The following is a 22,866-nucleotide window of genomic DNA, read 5'->3' as shown; positions in this document are numbered from 1 at the left end:
CCATGGACTTTTAAGACATCATATAATGGTCATATATGGTTCAAACGTCATTATATGACCCTAAGATGTATACCCTAGGGTCTCAACACTTTTCGCCACCTAGCCCCGTAACCTAAAAAATTCCTCAAAAAGCGTGGGTAATAGCCTTCAATTTTAAAATTTTTAGATTTTTTTTCGCCCGAAAATTAAAATTCCCAAGATGTTTACCATGGTCCCTAATACCCACCGGGAGTCCAATTGGGTGGTGAAACCATCCAATTTGCCTTAAAACGGTCAATTTACCAATTCGCAACTTGCACCGATTTTGTGAGCTCAAGCCTACCATGGACATTTATGAGATAATTTAATGGTCATATATGGTTCCAAACAGCATTATATGACCCTAAAATGTATCCCTTAGGGTCTCAACACTTTTCGCCACCGGACCCCGTAACTTCAAAAATTCCTCAAAAAGGGTAGATAGCCTTCAATTTTGGAAATTTTTGACTTTTTTTCGTCCGGAAATAAAAATTGCCGAAATGTTTTACATGGTCCTAATACCCTCCGAGAGTCCAATTGGGTGGGTGGAACCATCCAATTTGCCTTAAAACGATCAATTTACCAATTCACAACTTGCACCGATTTTGTGAACTCAATCCTACCACGGACATTTATGACATCAATTAATGGTCATATATGGTTCCAACCGGCATTACATGACCCAATGATGTATCCCATAGGGTCTCAAAAATTTTCGCCACCAGGACTGTAACGTCAAAAATTCAACATAAAACGTGGATAATAGCCTTCAATTTTGGATTTTTTTGACTTTTTTCTCCCGGAATTAAAAATTGCTGAGATGTTTAACATGGTCCCTACTACCCTCCGCGAGTCCAATTAGGTGGGTGGAACCATCCAATATGCCTTTAAACAGTCAATTTACTAATTCGCAACTTGCACCGATTTTGTGAACTCAAGCCTACCATGGACATTTACAACATCATTTAATGGTCATATATGGTTCCAAACGACATTATATGAACCTAAGATGTATTCCCTAGAGTCTCAACACTTTTCGCCACCGGACCCCGTAACCTCAAAAATTCCTCAAAAAGCGTGGATAATAATAGCCTTTAATTTTGGAATTTTTTGACCATTTTTTTGTCCGGAAATTAAAATTGCCGAGATGTTTATCATGGTCTCTAATATCCTCCGGGAGTCCAATTAGGTGGGTGGAACCATCAAATTTGCCTTAAAATGGTCAATTTACCAATTCACAACTTGCACCGATTTTGTGAACTAAAGCCTACCACGAACATTTATGACATCATTTAATGGTCATATATGGTTCCAAACGACATTATATGACTGTAAGATGTATTCCCTTTGGGTCTCAACTTGTTTCTCCATCGGCCCCAAATAACCTCAAAAATTCCTCAAAAAGCGTGGATCATTCAATTTTGGAACTTTTTGACCTTTTTTCTCCCGGAAATAAAAATTGCCGAGATGTTTACTATGTTCTCTAATATCCTCCAGGAGTCCAATTGAGTTGGTGGAACCATCCAATTTGCCTTTAAAAGATCAATTTACCAATTCGCAACTCTCACCGATTTTGTGAATTCAAGCCTACCACAGACATTTAAGAAATCATATAAGGTTCCAAACAGCATTATATGACCCTAAGATGTATCCCCTAGGGTCTTAACACTTTTCGCCACCGGGTCCCTTAACTTTAAAAATTACTCAAAAAGCGTGGATAATAGCCTTAAATTTTGGAATTTTTTAAAGTTTTTTCGCCAGTAAATAAAAATTGCCAAGATGTTTACCATGGTCCCTAATACCCACCGGGAGTCAAATTAGGTGGGTGGAACCATCCAATTTGCCTTAAAACGATCAATTTACCGATCCACAACTTGCACCGATTGTTTGAACTCAAGCCTACCACAAACATTTATGACATCATTTAATGGTCATATATGGTTCCAAACGGCATTATATGACCCTAAGATGTATCCCCTAGGGTCTCAACACTTTTCGCCACCGAGCCCGTAACCTCAAAAATTCCTCAAAAAACATGGGTAATGCCTTCAATTTTGGAATTTTTTGACCTTTTTTCGCCCGGAAATAAAAAATTGCCGAGATGTTTACCATGGTCTCTAATATTCTCCGGGAGTCCAATTGAGTGGGTGGAACCATCCAATTTGCCTTAAAACGATCAATTTACCATTTCGCAACTTGCATTGATTTTGTGAACTCAAGCCTACCACGGACATTTATGACATTATATAATGGTAATATATGGTTCCAAATGGCATTATATGATCCTAAGATTTATCTCCTAGGGTCTTAATACTTTTCGCCACCGGGCCCGGTAACCTCAAAAATTCCTCGAAAAGCGTGGATAATAGCATTCAATTTTGGAATTTTTTGACTTTTTTTCGCCCGGAAATAAAAATTGCCGAGTTGTTTACCATGGTCCCTAATACCCTCCGGGAATCCAATTGAGCGGGTGGAACCATCCAATTAGCCTTAAAACGGTTAATTTATTAATTTGCAACTTGCACCGATTTTGTGAACTCAAGCCTACCACGGACATTTATGACTTCATTTAATGGTTATATATGGTTCCAAACGGCATTATATGACCCTAAGATGTATCCCCTAGGGTATCAACACTTTTTGACACCGGGCCCCGTAACCTCTAAAATTCCTTAAAAAGCGTTGATAATAGCTTTCAATTTTGGAAATTTTTAACATTTTTTCGCCTGAAAATAAAAATTACCGAGATGTTTATAATGGTCCCTACTACCCTCCGGGAGTCCAATTGGGTGAGTGGATGGAACCATTCAATTTGCCTTAAAACGATCAATTTACACGTTTTCGTACACTCCTCCTGTATTGACTATAAGCTTTCACGGGGTTTGTACGTAGTCGAATAATGGTCATATATGAGTCAAAGAAATATTATATGTCCCCGGGATGCATCCCGTAATGTTCCGTGAAATTCCCACACCAGGTCCCGACACATCCTAAAGTGTTCCGATTTCGTGTTTTATAGCCTTCATATTTGGCTTCCGTATATCATTTTTACCCGGCGAGATTATGCATCTAAGTACTTCCTTGGATTCCCAAAGGCCCTTGGGAGTCATAAACAGTATCCGGAACCATCTAATTCATCCTTAAACTTCATGTCTTAAGGACCTTAGGAGTCGTAAATAGTGCTCGGAACCCGGTATGCCTTGTCCTTGGGTGCACATGTCTTATGCACATGCCACACGGCCCTTGCCCACTTGTACCATCCAAAATTCCAACACTTAGGCTTTGTAACACCTCTTAATTCCGTACTTAGCCTTTTTTAGCATACGAGATGCATCGCTAACCTCGTTTACTTAAATATAGGTGTTTTTAGGGAATAGGGTGGGGTGGAGGGACGAATAGAAGTGACATAGGGCTGAATCTCACTTTAGACTTCAATTTTGGAATTTTTTTTACCTTTTTTTGCCCGGAAATAAAAAATTGCCGAGATGTTTACCATGGACCCTAATACCCTCCGGGTGTCAAATTAGGTTGGTGGACCATCCAATTTGTCTTAAAACGATCAATTTACTAATTCGCAACTTGCACCTATTTTGTGAACTCAAGCCTACCACAGACATTTATGACATCATTTAATGGTCATATATGGTTCCAAACGGCATTATATGACCCTATGATGTATCCCTTAGGGTCTAAACACTTTTCGCCACCAGGACCCTTAACCTCAAATATTCCTCAAAAAGCGTGGATAATAGCCTTCAATTTTGGAACTTTTTGACCTTTTTTCGCCCGGAAATAAAAATTGCCAAGATGTTTACTATGGTCCCTAATATCCTCCGGGAGTTCAATTGAGTGGGTGGAACCATCCAATTTGCCTTAAAAAGATCAATTTAACATTCCACAACTTGCACCGATTCTGTGTACTCAAACCTACCACGGACATTTAAGACAACATATAATGGTCATATATGGTTCCAAACGACATTATATGACCCTATGATATATCCCTTAGGGTCTAAACACTTTTCGCCACCGGGCCCCTTAACCTCAAAAATTCCTCAAAAAGCGTGGATAATAGCCTTCAACTTTGGAACTTTTTGACCTTTTTTCGCCCGGAAATAAAAATTGCCGAGATGTTTACTATGGTCCCTAATATCCTCCGGGAGTCCAATTGAGTAGCTGGAACCATCCAATTTGCCTTAAAACGATCAATTTACCAATTCGCAACTCTCACCGATTTTGTGAACTCAAGCCTACCACGGACATTTAAGACATCATATAATGGTCATATATGGTTCCAAACGGCATTATATGACCCTAAGATGTATCCCCTAGGGTCTTAACACTTTTTGCCACCGGGCCCCTTAACCTTAAAACTTCCTCAAAAAGCGTGGATAATAATAGACTTCAATTTTGGAATTTTTTGACCTTTTTTACCCCGGAAAAAAAAATTGCCGAGATGTTTACCATGATCCCTAATACCCTCCGTGATTCCAATAAGGTGGATAAAACCATCCAATTTGCCTTAAAACGATCAATTTACCAATCCGCAACTTGCAGTGATTGTGTGAACTCAAGCCTACCACAGACATTTATGACATCATTTAATGGTCATATATGGTTCTAAACGACACTATATGACCCTATGAGGAATCCCTTAGGGTCTAAACACTTTTCGCCACCGGGCCCCTTAACCTCAAAAATTTCTCAAAAAGCGTGGATAATAGACTTCTATTTTGGAAATTTTTGACCTCTTTTCGCCCGGAAATAAAAATTCATGAGATGTTTATTATGATCCATAATATCCTCTGGGAGTCCAATTGAGTGGTTAGTCCAATTGAGTGGCTGAAACCATCCAATTTGCCATAAAACGATCAATTTACCAATTCGCAACTCTCATCGATTTTGTGAACTCAAGCCTACAACGGACATTTAAGACATCATGTAATGGTCATCTATGGTTACAAACGGCATTATATGACCCTAAGATGTATCCCCTAGGGTCTTAACACTTTTCGCCACCTGGCCCCTTAACCTTAAAACTTCCTCAAAAAGCGTGGATAATAGACTTCAATTTTGGAATTTTTTGACCTTTTTTAGCCCAGAAATAAAAATTGCCGAGATGTTTACCATGGTCCCTAATACCCTCCGGGAGTCCAATTAGGTGGGTGGAACCATCTAATTTTCCTTAAAACGATCAATTTACCAATCTGTAACTCTCACTGATTTTGTGAACTCAAGCCTACCACAGACATTTATGACATCATTTAATGGTCATATATGGTTCCAAACGACATTATATGACCCTATGATGTATCCCCTAGGGTCTTAACACTTTTCGCCACAGGGCCCCTTAACCTTTAAACTTCCTCAAAAAGCGTGGATAATAGACTTCAATTTTGGAATTTTTTGACCTTTTTTAGCCCGGAAATAAAAATTGCAGAGATGTTTACCATGGACCCTAATATCCTCCGGGAGTCCAATTAGGTGGGTGGACCATCCAAATTGCCTTAAAACGATCAATTTACCAATCCGCAACTTGCACTGATTTTGTGAACTCAAGTCTACCACAGACATTAATGACATCATTAAATGGTCATATATGGTTCCAAACGACATTATATGACCCTATGATGTATCCCTTAGGGTCTAAACATTTTTTGCCACCGGGCCACTTAACCTCAAAAATTACTCAAAAAGCATGGATAATAGCCTTCAATTTGTGAACTTTTTGACCTTTTTTCGCCAGAAAATAAAAATTGCCGAGATGTTCACTATGGTCCCTAATATCCTCCGGGAATCCAATTGAGTGGCTGGAACCATCCAATTTGCCTTAAAACGATCTATTTACCAATTCACAACTCTCACTGATTTTGTGAACTAAAACCTACCGCGGACATTTAAGACATCATATAACGGTCATATATGGTTCCAAACGACATTATATGACCCTAATATGTATCCCCTAGGGTCTTAAAACTTTTCGCAACCGAGCCCCTTAACCTCAAAAATTCTTCAAAAAGCGTAAATAATAGCCTTCAATTTTGGAATTTTTTGACCTTTTTTAGCCCGGAAAAAAAATTTCCGAGATGTTTACCATGGTCCCTAATACCCTCCGGGAGTCCAATTAGGTGGGTGGAACCATCCAATTTGCCTTAAGACGATCAATTTACCAATCCGCAACTTGCAATGATTTTGTGAACTCAAGCCTACCACAGACATTTTTGACATCATTTAATTGTCATATATGGTTCCAAACGGCATCATATGTCCCTATGATGTATCCCTTAGGGTCTAAACACTTTTCGCCACCGGGCCCCTTAACCTCAAAAATTCCTTAAAAAGCGTGGATAATAGCCTTCAATTTTGGAACGTTTTGACCTTTTTCGCCAAGAAATGAAAATTTCCGAGATGTTTACTATGGTCCCTAATATCCTCCGGGAGTCAAATTGAGTGGCTGTAACCATCCAATTTTCCTTAAAACGATCAATTTACGAATTCGCAACTCTCATCGATTTTTGAACTCAAGCCTACCACGGACATTTAAGACATCATTTATGGTTCAAAACGAAATTATATGACCCTAAGATGTATCCCTTAGGGTCTTAACACTTTTCGCCACCGGGCCCCTTAACCTCAAAAATTCCTCAAAAAGCGTGGATAATAGCCTTCAATTTTGGAACTTTTTGACCTATTTTCGCCCGGAAATAAAAATTGCCGAGATGTTTACTATGGTCCCTAATATCCTCCGGGAGTCCAATTGAGTGGATGGAATTATCCAATTTGCCTTAAAACGATCAATTTACCAATTCGCAACTCTCACCTATTTTGTGAACTCAAGCCTACCACGGACATTTAAGACAACATATAATGGTTATATATGGTTCCAAACGGCATTATATGACCCTATGATGTATCCCCTAGGGTCTTAACACTTTTTCGCCACCGGGCCCCTTAACTTCAAAATTTCCTCAAAAAGCGTGGATAATAGACTTCTATTTTGGAATTTTTTGACCTTTTTTACCCCGGAAATAAAAATTGCCGAGATGTTTACCATGATCCCTAATACCCTCCGTGATTCCAATAAGGTGGATAAAACCATCCAATTTGCCTTAAAATGATCAATTTACTAATCCGCAACTTGCACTGATTTTGTGAACTCAAGCCTACCACAGACGTTTATGACATCATTTAATGCTCATATATGGTTCCAAACGGAATTATATGACCCTAAGATGTATCCCCTAGGGTCTCAACACTTTTCACCACAGGCGCCAATAACTTCAAAAATTCCTCAAAAAGCGTGGATAATAGCCTTCAATTTTAGAACTTTTTGACCTTTTTTGGCCCGGAAATAAAAATTGCCGAGATGTTTACTATGGTCCCTAATATCCTCCGGGAGTCTAATTGAGTGGGTGGAACTCCTATTAAGTGGGTGGAACCATCCAATTTTCCTTTAAACGATCAACTTACCAATCCACAACTTGCACTGATTTTGTGAACTCAATACTACCACAGACATTTATGACATCATTTAATGGTCATATATGGTTACAAACGGTATTGTATGACCCTAAGATGTATCCCCTAGGGTCTCAATACTTTTCGCCACCGGCCCCAATAACCTCAAAAAGCGTGGATAATAGCCTTCAATTTTGGAACTTTTTGACCTTTTTTCGCTCGGAAATAAAAATTGCCGAGATGTTTACTATGTTCCCTAATATCCTTCGGGAGTCCAATTGAGTGGGTGGAACCATCTAATTTTCCTTAAAACGGTCAAATTATTAATTCGCAACTTGCACCGATTTTGTGAACTCAAGCCTACCACGGACATTTATGACATCATTTAATGGTTATATATGGTTCTAATTGGTATTATATGACCTTAAGATGTATCCCCTATGGTCTCAACATTTTTTGACACTGGGCCCCGTAACCTCAAAAATTCTTTTAAAAGCGTGGATAATAGCTTTCAATTTTGGAAATTTTTGACATTTTTTTGCCTGAAAATAAAAATTACTGAGATGTTTATAATGGTCCCTAATACCCTCCGGGAGTCCAATTGGGTGGGTGGAACCATCCAATTTGCCTTAAAACGATCAATTTACACGTTTTCGTAAACTCCTCCTGTATTGTCTATAAGCTTTCATGGGGCTTGTACGTGGTCGAATAATGGTCATATATGGGTCGAAACAATATTTTATGTCTCCGGGATGCATCCCGTAATGTTTCGTGAAATTCCCACACCAGGTCCCGACACACCCAATTTGCCTTAAAACAGAACAGGGGGAAAAAATGCTACCAACGCCAAACTTTTCAAAGATCAAATTGATATGCTCAGTTGGAGTATGGTCCAGAAAAACACTGGCCATCACTGGACAATCAAACTCTTGTACTATTTGAACCAAACTATTATAATCCAGCCCGTGGTGTCGCACTAATTCGCTGGCGGCCCCATGTAAAGCTGCCTTCCGCTGATCTTCAGGTGTTGGGCCACTACTTGCTATGGAACGGGGTCTGGACCGTGCCCTACTACGGACCTACTAGCACTGGCTTCGCCACTTGCCCCAAAGTCTGCAGGGGCCGTAGGCACTTTGGAGACAAAGTGATTCATTGCTAAAATCTACATCAACAACCAAAAACAAAAATTATAAATAATGATAAAACTTATAATAATTCGCATAAAACAGAAAGAAAAAAAAATACCCACAATTGAATCGGCAGAGCTGCAGCTTCCTTCTTGCTTTTTTCTCTTGAGACCCATGTCTCCAATTTATATATATCATGTACCAGTAAGTCTCAACCAAATGAAGTCTTTTCCAATCAATTCAGAAATCCAACAAAGAATCTACCTTTTCAGCAGAACTCCTGGGGGGAGAAAACTTGAGTTAATGCATGCAGTTGAACACCTTTTTTGACAGAGGAGGGAAAATGAGAAAGAAGAGTCAAAGAGATTGGGAAAATATGAACTAGGTAAGCTAGGTAATAATGGCACAAGGTGAATAAGAATTTTGGATTACTATGGGCCCGTACTTATTTACTGAATTGAGCTAAACTGAACTGAACTGAACTGAATTGAACTGAACTAAACTTATTAGAGCTGAACTGAACTGAACTGAAGTGAACTTATTTTAAGCTGAAAGCCTAAAAGGAATTGTTTATAAGAGAGATATTAAGAGCTGAACTGAACTTATTAGAGCTGAACTGAACTGAACTTATTTTAAGTTGAAAAGAAAAGGCCCTCTGTTTTCTTCTTATTAAAATTCTTGCTAGAAGAAGATCATAAAAAACATTGTTTTGTATGTATGTATGAATGTGTGTGTGTGTGTATGTATGGATGTATATTGTATGTATGTGTGTGTGTATGTATATATGTATGTATATATGTAGTAAGGTTGAAAGAATTTGGATTTCTTCTTTCTCATTTTTGTTATTGATGTAAGTCATGCAAATTATAGAAAAAGGAAAATAAAAAGAAAAGTATGGCGGGTTGTTCATATTGCCAACCCAGAAGTTCTTTAATCTTCGATATTGGGATTGCTTCCAATAGTTGGTTGGTACACATGGATCAATTGTTCTTAGGGTTCTTCTGTCAGTACACTTTCTCTCTCTTCATCTAGAGCGTGAGAGATCTAATGGCAGATCTTTCAAGAATCCATTCTGGAGGGACTTTGTTGTGCTCTTTTGCTCGAAAATTTATAGAACTAGTATCACTGCGGAAGACAGCAAAGAAAGAGCTAGATTTTTCGAGGATAAATTCTGTGACTATAAGGTTAAGATCTATGTGAAAATGCTTATGTCCATTTCAATTGTGAATGATGAGTGTACATTTATGCTTATTTATATGAATCACTTAAAATTTTCCATTTTATCTCCTTCTATTCTGTTCATGTATATGTGAAATGGTATGTTATGCTAGATTTTTAGGGCACGATAAACACGAAGTAAATAGTAGAAATTAAGGGGATGGTAAACACGAAGTAAACTTTTAATGAGTTATAACTCATATCATGATTCATAAGGGGGATGGATGTTGGCACGAGTGGGTGGGGTGGACCTTGGCAAAGAAGAATAGGGAACAGTATACTCTGGTTAATTAATAACCAGCTTATTCCAATTTAGATGTCACATTGTTGGTCTAAATTCAATAAATGTCACTACACAACTACAAAAGAGGTTGTGGTTCAAAGACAGATTACCATTGATTTAAAATCAAATGTTGCGTACAATGCCAATTATAAATCCAAGCAATCCAAATATCGATACAAAATTTAAAGTTCTAGTAATCTATAGGCACAAAGGTCATTGATGTTGATGATACTCCGTATGAAATATTTGTGGCGCATTTTGAAAACTAAACTCTAGGGTACGGCAAGTAAAAGAGTTGCAAAATATCAATCCCTACATTAGTCCACGGTTGTAGAAAACAGTAAAATTTGGTCTGAAGGTAAACACATCTTCTACAAGAGCTTGTATTATTGCATTATGAAATTTATGTACAAATAATGCTACAACATCATATATATATATATACATGGTGAGAATGTGAGATCTATACAACCTCTGATGCAATGATACAAAAATGGGGAAAGAAAAGGAGAAGAATAAACATATGTACACCATAAACAACATACAATCGATTGCTGCTCACCAAAATGGGCACCACCTGGAAAGATGGAATGCGTATGTTAGCCAAAGAATGAGATCAAATGAAGACAGACTTAAAATTATTATTCCATTTATTTCGAGTGAAATTTCAGTGAAGGAAAAAAGAAAAAGATAGGTGGGTAAACTGAGTCAATATTTCAAAACAGAATAAGAATTCATAAGAGTTCAAAATGAGTTACATGTGGAAAAATATTAAGCGCAAGAGATCCTATATGATTTTAGTGGGTTCATTTCAAGTAATTATCCCTTCCTAATTGATCTCAAGGGTCTAATTGTGTAACCCACACACACTGAAGATAAAAAAAGAACTGGCATCTTCAGCAGAATAAAGCCAACCCCTGATGCACTCCCACATTCAACAGGAAAAGAAAATTTTCAAAGCAAGCACCTATCGAATCTTTGTGAAAAAGTGATCAAGTTCCAAAAAGATGGAAACAATCCAAAATTCAGTTCTGGCACATCCCATATTCTCATCGATTTCTCACCTGTTAGTATTTTTTTATTTTTTTTTTGTGTGTGTGTGTGTGTGGGGGGGGGGGGGGGGAAGCCATAAATTTACAGTAAAAAGATTAGGATTCATACCCGACGTAATTTTGGCATAAATTCTCATATGAAGTAGCCTGATCTATCAATTTTTGAACCTGTAGTTTGACAGACAAGCCATGTTCAACTTCACGGGAATCTCCTGATGCAAAGTTACTAGTCTTACTACTATCTGCTGCACCTTGGCCTGCAACTGTAGAAGCAGAGACCGTGGAAAAGTCACGCCCTGTAAGCTTGTTACTCATCCGAGCCATAACCATCACAGCACGCTCATTCAGAACCTCATTAGCATCACCAAGTTGATTAACAGCCTAAGGCAGCAAAATAGAGAAGATTAGATCAATATCAGAGGGTTACACCAATCCAAAAAAAATTGTAGGATTCCCCAAACCTGTAGTAGTTCTCTCTCTCGTACTCCTCGCTGAGGATGTGAAAGGTTATTACTCGAAGAAGGTTCTTCACTGTTCACGGCAGAAGGGATATGTGCACTTGCAAGAGTAGAGATTTGTGGGACTTCATTGAAGTTGAAAAGACGCCAATTTATAAGAGGATCGTGAACAAAAGCCTAAACCCAAAAAGGTGAACAGTGGGTTACAGAAGCATCATATTTCACGCAAATGGTGAACCCAAAGGCAGCAGAGAAAATCAAAACAAGCAAACAAAGCTCCTAAACCACATGGTGCAAAAAAAAAAACCAGTATTTGTAATTTGTATACTAACAGACAGCAAATATTAACAAAAACAATACTGGTCTTTCTACCTCCATCATAGCCATGACACTGTCCTTGTTTGTTCTAAGAACTTGCATCACATTTTCACATGTTGTGCGGAAGGTACCCTCAATTCCACTGACTTCCATGGCTTTTACAAGCATTCTAGTCAAGCGAAAAGGCACCTGCACATTATACAATAGGTCAATTACATGCAATTCACAGATCAGAAACCAGAGATTTTATAGCCAGTCACCCGAAAGAAAAGAAAACACATTGCACCTTTTCAGGAAATTTTTCTCTGTTCATCGATGCTTCAAAGCAGTCCCCAAAATCAATATGCAAGATTTTCCCACTGAGAGATTGTAAAGTTAATTATTGTCATAAATAATACTAGCTTTATAAGCTACATTAAAAACTATACCTGTAACGATGTAGCATAAGGTTACTAGGGTGTCGATCACCCAAGCCAAGAAGGTAGCCGACCTGGTAGACATTCAATGCAAGAACATCAAGTTTTTTTTTTTTAACCAAATAGATCATGGGGTCAGACAAAAATTTCATGTTGTCATTTTAAAGAAAAAGTAAATCATCAATACTATTTAGTATGTTACTCACTTACTCAGACTGTGGTACCCATGTCTATTGTCCAACACGGGTACGTGTTCAAGTGTTTGACTTGGCTATTTGTGAAATCCCATGAGTTTGAACTAAAATGAAGTGTCGTAAGTGTCCTACCCATGTCCGAGTGTAAGGATACGACACGGGTACTTATAGTGAAATGAAGAGTGAGTAGCATTAAATCAACTGTAGTGATGATAAAAAGGATTACAGGCCCAACACAGAAACCTCGGAGGTTCACACCTGATTTTATTTGCTTTGTTTTAGTATCTGATATTGGTAGTGATAATCAGACAAGGTCAGTCGTTAGGTTAACCAGGTCAAAAGCAGAACCAGAACTGGTAGTTTGTGCATACAATTATTGCATTATTAATTATACTGAGTTTTCTGCAACAATTTAAACAAGCATGTTTGTTTCTTTGTTATCATAATTGAGCTAATTCATTTGGAATAATAAATAAGTATTTATCAGTGTGTTATTTTTTTTCACCCGGTGATACATGCAGCTTCAATATAACATTTTCCAAGACCCGCCTTTCCCACCTCGGGTTTATCTTTACCTATTCTGTCAATAATTTTTTATGGGTCAGTCCCAAAGGAACTCCAGCTTGGGTGTAGGAAAAGGTGTTGCCAATAAGACATCACGATAATAGCTAAGGATGGTAATAAGCAGTCTTTGATGCATTAAGAAGTCGCACTTAGGACTTGGATGTAATGACTGACATAGATTGCAGAGTTGTCAATTCGGGTAAACGGGTCGGGTAAGAGTGGGTCGGATCAACTCGGGTTGGGGCAATTCAGATTAAATCCATAACCTATGCGGGTTGGGTTTGGGTTGGGACATGCTTGAGTCGGGTTACGTCGGGTCTTACTTCTAATCAGGTTTGGATCGAGTTTAAGTCGGGTTGATAACAGGGTGGGTTACATTCGGGTCGGATGAACAATAGGTCGGGTATAATTCGGGTTTTCACGGGTTAAAACAGGTTAGGGTAATTCTCGGGTTTAAGTCGAGTACGGTTCAAGTCAATAATTTGCGGGTTATAATAAGGTTGGGTCATTTCCAAGTCGGGTTATTCTCGGAGTCAAGTCAGGTTATGTTCTAGTCAATAATTTGGTCGGGTCATTTCCAAGTAAGGTCATATTCAGGTTCAACTAACTATAAATAGATAATTATCATTTTTTTTAAGCTAATTATTTCCTTTGACTATAATTTATATGTCAAAATACTAGGGAACTATAGTTCATAATTTAAGAAGATAATTATCTCCATTGACCATACAACAAATATATACTATATTTAACTCTTAAATTTGAGGATGATGCTCCTTTCTTTTGCTGGCCTGGACCGACTTGGTCTCCCAAGACAAAATGCTTTGATCAACAATAATAAGGTGGTCTAAATTGCATTTAAGGTGATTTAAAATCGGGTCAGGAACAATTTGGGTTGAATTTCGAGTCGGGTTAGTAACAGATCGGTTTAAATTTAAAGGTTAGGTAAGTAATAGGTAAAGTAAAATTCGGGTCGAGTCAATAACAAGTCGGGTTAAATTTGGATCAAGTCAATAACAAGTTAGGTTAATTTCGGGTCTGGTATGTAACAAGTCGGATTAATTTCGGGTCGGGTTAGTAATAGGTCAGGTTAAATTCGGGTTTTGACGGGTTAAAACGGGTCTGGTCAATTTCGGTTCAAGTCGGGTTCGGTGCAAGTTAATTAAATTGGCCGTTGTAAACCGGTAAATCGATGGAAGTTGTAACCGGTAAATTGGACGTTTAAAAGCAAATTGAATGGTTCCACACACCCAATTGGACTCCCATAGGGAATTAGGGACCATGGTAAACATTTCAGCAATTTTTATTTCCGAGCGAAAAAAAGTCAAAAAATTCCAAAATTGAAGGCAAATATCCACGTGTTTTGAGAAATTTTGGGGGTTTCAGGGCCCGTTGTCGAAAAGACTTGAAATTCTATGGAATAAATCTCGAGGTCATATAAAGCCGTTTGTAACCATATATGATCATTATTTGTTGTCATAAATGTTCGTGGTAGGATTAAATTAACTAAATTGGTCCAAGTTGTAAACCGATAAATTAATCGTTTAAAGGCAAATTAAATGGTTTTACCCACCCAATTAGACTCCCGGAGGATATTAGAGACAATGGTAAACATTTCGGCAATTTTTATTTCCAGGTTAAAAAATATCAAAAAACTTCAAAATCGAAGGCTAAATCCACGCTTTTTGAGAAATTTTGGAGGTTTATGTAGAAAAGCATTAATATTTTAGGGGATACATCTCGGGGTCATATAATGTCGTTTGGGACTATATATGATCATTATATGTTGTCATAAATGTTCGTAATAGGCTTGAGTTAATGAAATCAGAGCAACTTGTAAACTAATAATTAAGAAAACAGGATGGTTCCACACCTAATTGGACTCCCGAAGGATATTAGGGACCATGGTAAACATTTCGGCAATTTTATTTCAAGGCGAAAAAAAGTCTAAAAATTCCAAAATTGAAGAATATCCACACTTTTTGAGAAATTTTGGAGATTTCGGGCCTGGTGTCGAAAAGTCTTGAAATTTTAGGGAATACATCTCGGGGTCATACATGTTCGTGGTAGGCTTGAATTAATGAAATCGGTGCAAGTTGTAAACCGGTAGATTGGTCGTTTAAAAGCAAATTGGATTGTTCCAATCACCCAATGGGACTCCCGGACAATAAAAGGGACCATGTTAAAAATTTCGGCAATAATTATTTCCGGGAGATAAAAAAGGTTAAAAATTTCAAAATTGAAAGCTAATATCCACGCTTTTTGAGAAATTTTGGAGGATTTGGGGCTCGGTGTAGAAAAGTCATATAATTCTAGGAGATACATCTCAGGGTCATACAATGTCGTTTAGAACCATATATGATCATTATTTGTTGTCATAAATGTTCGTGGTAGACTTGAGTTAATGAAATCGGTGCAAGTTATAAACCAGTAAATATGCCGTTTAAAGGCAAATTAGATGGTTCCACGCACCTTATTGGACTCCCGAAGGATATTAGGGACCATGGTAAACATTTCGGCAATAATTATTTCCGGGCGAAAAAAATCTAAAAATTCCAGAATTAAGGCTAATATCTACGCTTTTTGAGAAATTTTAGAGGTTTCAGGCCCGGTATCGAAAAGCCTTGAGATTTTAGACAATATATCTCAGGGTCATGTAATGTCGTTTGGAACCACATATGATCACTATCTGTTGTCATAAATGTTCGTGGCATGCTAGAGTTAATGAAATCGGTGCAAATTGTAAACCGGTAAATTGGCCGTATAAAGGCAAATTGGATGGTTCCACCCATCCAATTGGACTCCCGCAGGGTATTAGGGACCATGGTAAACATTTTTGCAACTTTTATTTACGGGCAAAAATAAGTCAAAAAATTCCAAAATTGAAGGCTAATATCCACGTTTTTTGAGAAATTTTGGAGGTTTTGAGGCCCGTTGTCGAAAAGCCTTAAGATTTTAGAAGATACATCTAGGTGTCATACAATGCCGTTTTGAACCATATATGATTATTATATGTTGTCATAAATGTTCGTGGTAGGCTTGAATTAATGAAAACGGTGCAAGTATTATATCGGTAAATTAGTCGTTTAAAGGCAAATTGGATGGTTCCACCTACTAAATTAGACTCCTAAAAGGAATTAGGGATCATGCTAAACATTTCAATAAATTTTTAGTTACATGCGAAAAAAAGTAAAAAATTTCCAAAATTTAAGGCTAATATCCACGTTTTTTGAGAAATTTTGGAGGTTTTGAGTCATCCTTCAGATTTTAGAGGATACATCTCGATAATATAATGCCGTTAGGAACCGTATATGATCTTTATTTGTTGTTATAAAAGTTCGTGGTAAGCTTGATTTAATGAAATCGGTGCAAGTTGTAAACCGGTAAATTGGCCATTTAGAGGTAAATTGGATGAGTCCACCCATCAATTGGACTCTCAGATATTATTAGGGACCATGGTAAACATTTTGGCAATTTTTATTTCCGACCGAAAAAAGTAAACAAATTCGAAAATTTCACACTAATATCCACGCTTTTTGAGAAATTTTGGAGGTTCCGAGACCCGTTGTCGAAAAGCCTTAAAATTTTTGAGGACACATCTAGGGGTCATATAATGCATTTTTGAACCATATATGATCATTTTATGTTTTCATAAATGTTTGTGGTAGGCTTGAATTAATGAAATTAGTGCTAGTATTAAATCGGTAAATTGGTCGTTTAAAGGCAAATTGGATGGTTCCACCCGTTCAATTGGACTCCTGAAGAAGATTAGGGACCATGGTAATCATTTCGGCAATTTTTATTTACAGGCGAAAAAAAGTCTAAAAATTCCAAAATTGATGATCATATATCCACGTTTTTTGAGAAATTTCGAAGGTTACGAGGCCCGTTGTCGAAAAGCCTTAAGATTTTAGAGGATACATCTAGGGGTCATATAATGTCGTTTTGAACCATATATGATCATTATATGTTGTCATTAATGTTCGTGGTAGGTTTGAATTAATGAAATTGGTGCAAATATTAAATCGGTACATTGGTCGTTTAAATGAAAATTGGATGGATCCACCCATTCAATTGGACACTGAGGAGTACTAGTGACCATAGTAAATATTTCGGCAATTATTACTTCCAGGAGGAAAAAAGTCTAAAAATTCCAAAATTAAAGGCTAATAACCAATGTTTTGAGAAATTTTAGAGATTTCGAGCCCCTGTATCGAAAAGTCTTGAGATCCTAAACAATACATCTCGGCGTCATATAATGCTGTTTGGGATCACATATGATCATTATATGTTGTCATAAATGTTCGTGGTAGACTTGAGTTAATGAAATCAATGCAAGTTGTAAACCGGTAAATTGGTCGTTTAAAGGCAAATTGGATGGTTCCAGCCAACCAATTGGACTCCTAGAGGGTATTAGGGACCATGTAAACATTTCGGCAATTTTTATTTCCGAACAAAAAAAAAAGTAAAAAAATTCCAAAATTAAAGGCTAATATCCACACTTTTTGAGAAATTTTAAAGGTTTCGAGGCCTTGATTCGAAAAGTCTTAAATTCTAGAGCAGGGTCATATAATGCCGTTTGGAACCATATATGATCATTATTTTTTTGTTATAATTGTTCGTGGTAGGCTTGATTTAATGAAATCGGTACAAGTTGTAAACCGGTGAATTGGTTGTTTAAAGACAAATTGGATGAGTCCACCCAGCCAATTGGACTCCCAGAGAGTATTAGGGACCATGGTAAACATTTTGGCAATTTTTATTTCCAACCGAAAAAAGTTAAAAAAATTCCAAAATTTTAGGCAAATTTTGGAGGTTTCGGACCCGTTTGCGAAAAGCCTTGAGATTTTAGGTGATACATCTAGGGTCAAATAATGCCGTTTTGAACCATATATGAACATTATAAATTGTCATAAATGTTCGTGGTAGGCTTGAATAAATAAAATCGGTGCAAGTACTAAATCAGTAAATTGGTCGTTTAAAGGCAAATTGGATGGTTCCACCCATTCAATTGGACTTCAATTAGACTCCCGAAGGATATTAGGGACCATGGTAAACATTTCGGCAATTATTATTTCTAGGCGAAAAAAAGTAAAAATTCAAAAATTAAAGGGTAATATCCACGTTTTTTAGAAATTTTGGAGGTTTCGGGGTCCAGTATCGAAAAGCCTTGAGATTCTAGACACTACATCTCGGGGTCATATAATGTCATTTGGAACCATATATGATCATTATTTGTTGTCATAAATGTTAGTGGTAGGCTTGGGTAAATAAAATCGGTGCAACTTATAAACCGGTAAATAGGTCGTTTAAAGGCAAATTGGATGGTTCCACCCACCCAATTGGACTCCCGAAGGATATTAGGGACCATGGTAAACATTTCGGCAACAATTATTTCCAGGCGAAAAAAAGTCTAAAACATCCAAAATTAAAGGCCAATATCCACGATTTTTGAGACATTTTGAAGGTTTCGAGGCCCGGTATCAAAAAGCCTTGAGATTCTAAACAATACATCACGGGGTCATATAATGTCGTTTGGAACAATATATAATCAGTATATGTTGTCATAAATGTTCGTGGTAGGTTTGAATTAATGAAATCGGTGCAAGTCGTAAATCGGTAAATTAGTCGTTTAATGGCAAATTAGATGGTTCATTCCAACTAATTGGACTCTTAGAGGGTATTAGGGACCATGGAAAACATTTCGGCAATTTTTATTTCTGGACAAAAAAAAGTAAAAAAATTCAAAAATTAGAAAATTTAGAAGTTTCGGGCCCGATGTTGAAAAGTCTTAAAATTCTAGAGGATATATCTCAGGGTCATGTAATGCCATTTGGAACCATATATGATCATCATTTGTTGTTATAAATGGTCGTGGTAGGCTTGAGTTAATGAAATTAGTGCAAGTATTATATCGATAAATTGGTCGTATAAAGGCAAATTGGATGGTTCCACCCACCCAATTGGACTTCTGGTGGGCATTATGGACCACGGTAAACATTTCGGCAATTTTTATTTACGGGTGAAAAAAAGTAAAAAAAATCCAAAATTGAAGACTAATATCCACGTTTTTTGAGAAATTTAGGAGGTTTCGGGCATAGCTCTCAATTCGACTAACGGGTCGGGTTTGGGTCAATAAGAATGGGTCGGGTCGATTCGGATTAATTCCATAACCTATGCGGGTCGATTTTTGGTTGAGTCATGCTTTTGCCGGGTCATGTCGGGTCATCCTTTTTATCGGGTTAGGGTAACAATATGTCGGGTTTAATTCGGGTTTTCACGGGTTAGGGTAATTCTCGGGTTCGATTCAAGTCAATAATTTGCGAGTTAAAGTTAGGTCAGGTCATTTTCGAGTTTGAGTCGGGTTCGGTTCAAGTAATTGATTGGCAGGTTATAATTGGCGCGGTTCATTTTCAAGTCGAGTCATTTTCGGGTTCAAGTCGGGTTCGGTTCAAGTCAATAATTTGCGAGTTATAATCAAGTTAGGTCATTTCCAAGTCGGGTCATTCTCGGAGTCAAGTCAGGTTATGTTTAAGTCAATAATTTGCAGGTTCTAATCAGGTGAGGTCATTCGGGTTCAACTAACTATAACTATATAATTATCATTTTCCTCAAGCTACTATAATATATATGACAATATACTAGGGAACTATAGTTTATAATCTAGGAAGACAATTATCTCCTTTGACCATACAACAAATATATACTATATTTAACTCTTAAATTTGAAGATGATGCTCCTTTCGTTTGCTGCCTAGACCTACTTGGTCTAAATTGCATTTAAGGTTATTTGAAATCGGGTAAGGAGGAACAATTTGGGTTGAATGTAGGTCGGGTCAATAAGAAGTCGTAATGATTTCGAGTCAGGTTAGTAACAGATCGGGTTGAATTTTTAGGTCGGGTTAGTAATAGGTCTGGTAAAATTCGGGTCGGGTCAATAACAAGTAGGGTTGAATTTGGGTCAGGTCAATAACAAGTCGGGTTGATTTCGGGTCGGGTTTGTAACAGGTTGGGTTAATTCGGGTCGGGTTAGAAACGGGTCGGGTTGAATTTAGGTCAGGTTAATAACAAGTCGGTTTAAATTCGGGTGTTAACGAGTTAAAACGGGTTTGAGTCAATTTCGATTCAAGTCGGGTTCGGTTCAAGTCAACAATTTACAGGTGACATTTAGGTCGGGTCATCTCCAGGTCGGGTCATCTCTAGGTCGGTTCATGTTCGGGTCTCACATACTTGGGTCAACTCGGGTCTAGGGTTGGTTTCAGGTCGAGACAGGTCAGGTTTGGGTCGGTTAATAATCGGGTTTAAGTCGGTATTTCGGATCGGGTCAACTTTTGACAAATCTAGTGAATACTTGTGACGAAGTTTATCCACCTACTGTCCCAAGATTTGCATGGTAAAGTACTAGAATGGGAACAAAATCAAAATATGTAAATGGAGGCAATAATTGTTCTTGGTGAGACTAGATGCTTAATAGCCTAATATATGTAAAGAAGCGGAAAGCAAAGCATACCATGCTCATCACCGCTAAGCTTCTTGTATAATTAGTTCGCCTGTACAGCCAGACTTCTGACGTGCGACTTTTCAACCAAAGTACCTTTCACAATATATTCAAGTTATCAGGATTAAAACAAAAATGAGAGGTAAAAAAAGCAAGATGAATTATTTCAGATTACTAGACAAGTACATACCTTTGCTAAATCATTTCCTTCGGTATTTTGCAGAGCATATTCAAATACTTCTACTTTGGATATGAGTGGTAAATGGTCATAATCTGGCGCAAAACTGAGCATCAACCTGTGTTCTTGATTTAAGGTGATCTGATAACCATTAAAACGAGAACGATCAGAGAATGAGTTAATGATGCATAAGCAGTAAAAGAAAATTTCAGTCGGCTTCAATTAACCTTTCTAGCATCCCTGTACTCTCTTATGAGGTGATGTAAAGTATCACAATTAGGCACCCATCCAATTAGCCCACTATTCGGAGACAAAGGAATGACAGAATATCGTTGGATGGAAAGATCTTTTTCCGAGGTTTTACGAGCATTCTCAAGAAGAGTGTTCACCAAACCAAAAAGCTGCAAAAGATTCAACCATGTAATTAATTGCCTGCAGAAGAGGCTTTATCTTAATAGTCTTCTTTATAATTATGTGGATTTACCTGCATGACACGTTCATCTTGACGTAGGTCTTCATGTCCCTTGAGCAAGAAAGCATAGTCATCTCCATCACTACCATGAATGGTCAACTTACGAGGCCGTTGTTTAGAGGTCATTACCGTAAGTTGAGGTGCAAATGACTTTATAGTCACAACTGGTGCATCTAGAATATCGAAGCCAACACAAGTATTACATTAATAGCTGAGACACCTAAATTTAGCTATGAGTCATACAATAGCACTCACCAGCACGATAGGTTCCAGGAACGGCAAGTTCCAAATTTCGACAACTAAGCAACTCTGGCGAAACTGACTGTTCATGGAAATATGGAGATTCAAAGAACGCCATAATTAACACTTAAAATATATATTGACATTATAGCAAATTTGAATTGTTTGAACATGAACCCTGCCTGCAAGTCTAGGGTAGTAAGTGACTGAAGCTGCCTATCTATCCGTCGAAAGGCATGATAATAAAGGTCCCAGGCCTGGCAAAAAGAAAATATGCATTAGATACACAAGGGTTGAACAAATTACATCACCCTCAAGCAATTAGTAAATTTTTTTTGAAATACTTGAAAACTTCCAATAAAAATTTAGGTTAGATGCAGGCACAAGATAGCAAGTGCATGCGATCAGGCAAGATGATGCATATGCCAGCTTCAATTCCCAAATGGTTCTATTGTAGTACAACAAATGATTCCTGGCAACACATCTTAAAATTTGAAGTGAAGTATGAACAAATGATTTATTAGAGAAAATTAAATCATGGATGCCAGCGAACAATTTCAAACGCAATCAGCAGGGAGGGAGTATGAATGTTTCAACCTAACACCATATGCAGCTACGGAGCGGAGCCATGGATGAGGTAATGAGAATTATAAATTATCTATCATACACAACAAGAGTATAGGTGGTCCTCCTCTCATTCCAGGGGGATTGGATGAGGGAAAAGTGGGCATGACCCAAGTAATTTATTAGTCATCTGGGTCTCATTTGTCAATAAAAGTGTACTATCGTTAACTGCCTGCAATTGGCATTGGATATTAATTGTGTTAAGACACAGGTAGTCTGTGGAAACATATGTCACCTGCTCTGACAAAAATATAATTAAATCACAAGAGCCCTAAAGCTTTTTTTCATACTCAGATAAGGAAAAGCACCAACAAAATAGTTTTCTAAGTGAAACAAACTAAGAACACATAAACCAAGCTGAGCCTTACCAGCTCAAGGCCTGGCTCAGCTACGTTAGATCTGCTAAAGCGAAATAATGCTCGACACAAGCCTCGATCGAGCAGAGCTCACCAATGGGAATGATATCATTCTAGAATTGTGAATTGTGATAATAAATTTGCTAAACGGAAAAATAGATTTTTATTCATATACTACCTTTGTTTCATATTTTTTGCAACTTTGTGGTATCATTTGTGTGAGATATAAAATATTCAAAAGTTGCAAAAAATATGAACGGAAGTAGTAAAAACTATTTATAAGGAAATTAACTATCAAGATTGCCGAATACTCTCATTATCCTGATTTGGTTTGGTGGTGATTCAAAATTCCAATTGAAATAATTCAGATGCCCCAACCAATTAGCAAATTC

The 22,866-nt window shown here is 37.5% G+C and overlaps 1 protein-coding gene across 1 annotated transcript in view; it reads right to left on the bottom strand.

The window, feature by feature from the left end:
• Positions 1 to 10,432: 10,432 nt before the first annotated feature.
• The window catches only part of LOC145559207 (serine/threonine-protein kinase TOR-like), a 37,424-nt gene continuing 24,990 nt past the window's right edge, over positions 10,433 to 22,866 (bottom strand). The window contains exons 47-58 of the mRNA XM_081620644.1: positions 21,677 to 21,751; positions 21,510 to 21,576; positions 21,267 to 21,427; positions 21,010 to 21,183; positions 20,795 to 20,923; positions 20,617 to 20,700; positions 12,361 to 12,422; positions 12,219 to 12,291; positions 11,987 to 12,121; positions 11,618 to 11,791; positions 11,266 to 11,537; positions 10,433 to 10,681 (exon numbers count right to left, since the gene is read on the bottom strand). Of these exons, the coding sequence (XP_081476770.1) occupies positions 10,663 to 10,681; positions 11,266 to 11,537; positions 11,618 to 11,791; positions 11,987 to 12,121; positions 12,219 to 12,291; positions 12,361 to 12,422; positions 20,617 to 20,700; positions 20,795 to 20,923; positions 21,010 to 21,183; positions 21,267 to 21,427; positions 21,510 to 21,576; positions 21,677 to 21,751 (1,425 nt within the window). The 3' untranslated portion in view covers positions 10,433 to 10,662. The remainder of the gene's footprint in view (positions 10,682 to 11,265; positions 11,538 to 11,617; positions 11,792 to 11,986; positions 12,122 to 12,218; positions 12,292 to 12,360; positions 12,423 to 20,616; positions 20,701 to 20,794; positions 20,924 to 21,009; positions 21,184 to 21,266; positions 21,428 to 21,509; positions 21,577 to 21,676; positions 21,752 to 22,866) is intronic.

The sequence above is a fragment of the Chenopodium album genome, chromosome 9, assembly GCF_948465745.1.
Source record: "Chenopodium album chromosome 9, dcCheAlbu1.1, whole genome shotgun sequence".
NCBI lineage: Eukaryota > Viridiplantae > Streptophyta > Magnoliopsida > Caryophyllales > Amaranthaceae > Chenopodium > Chenopodium album.
This window is presented reverse-complemented; position numbering and strand designations above follow the sequence as displayed.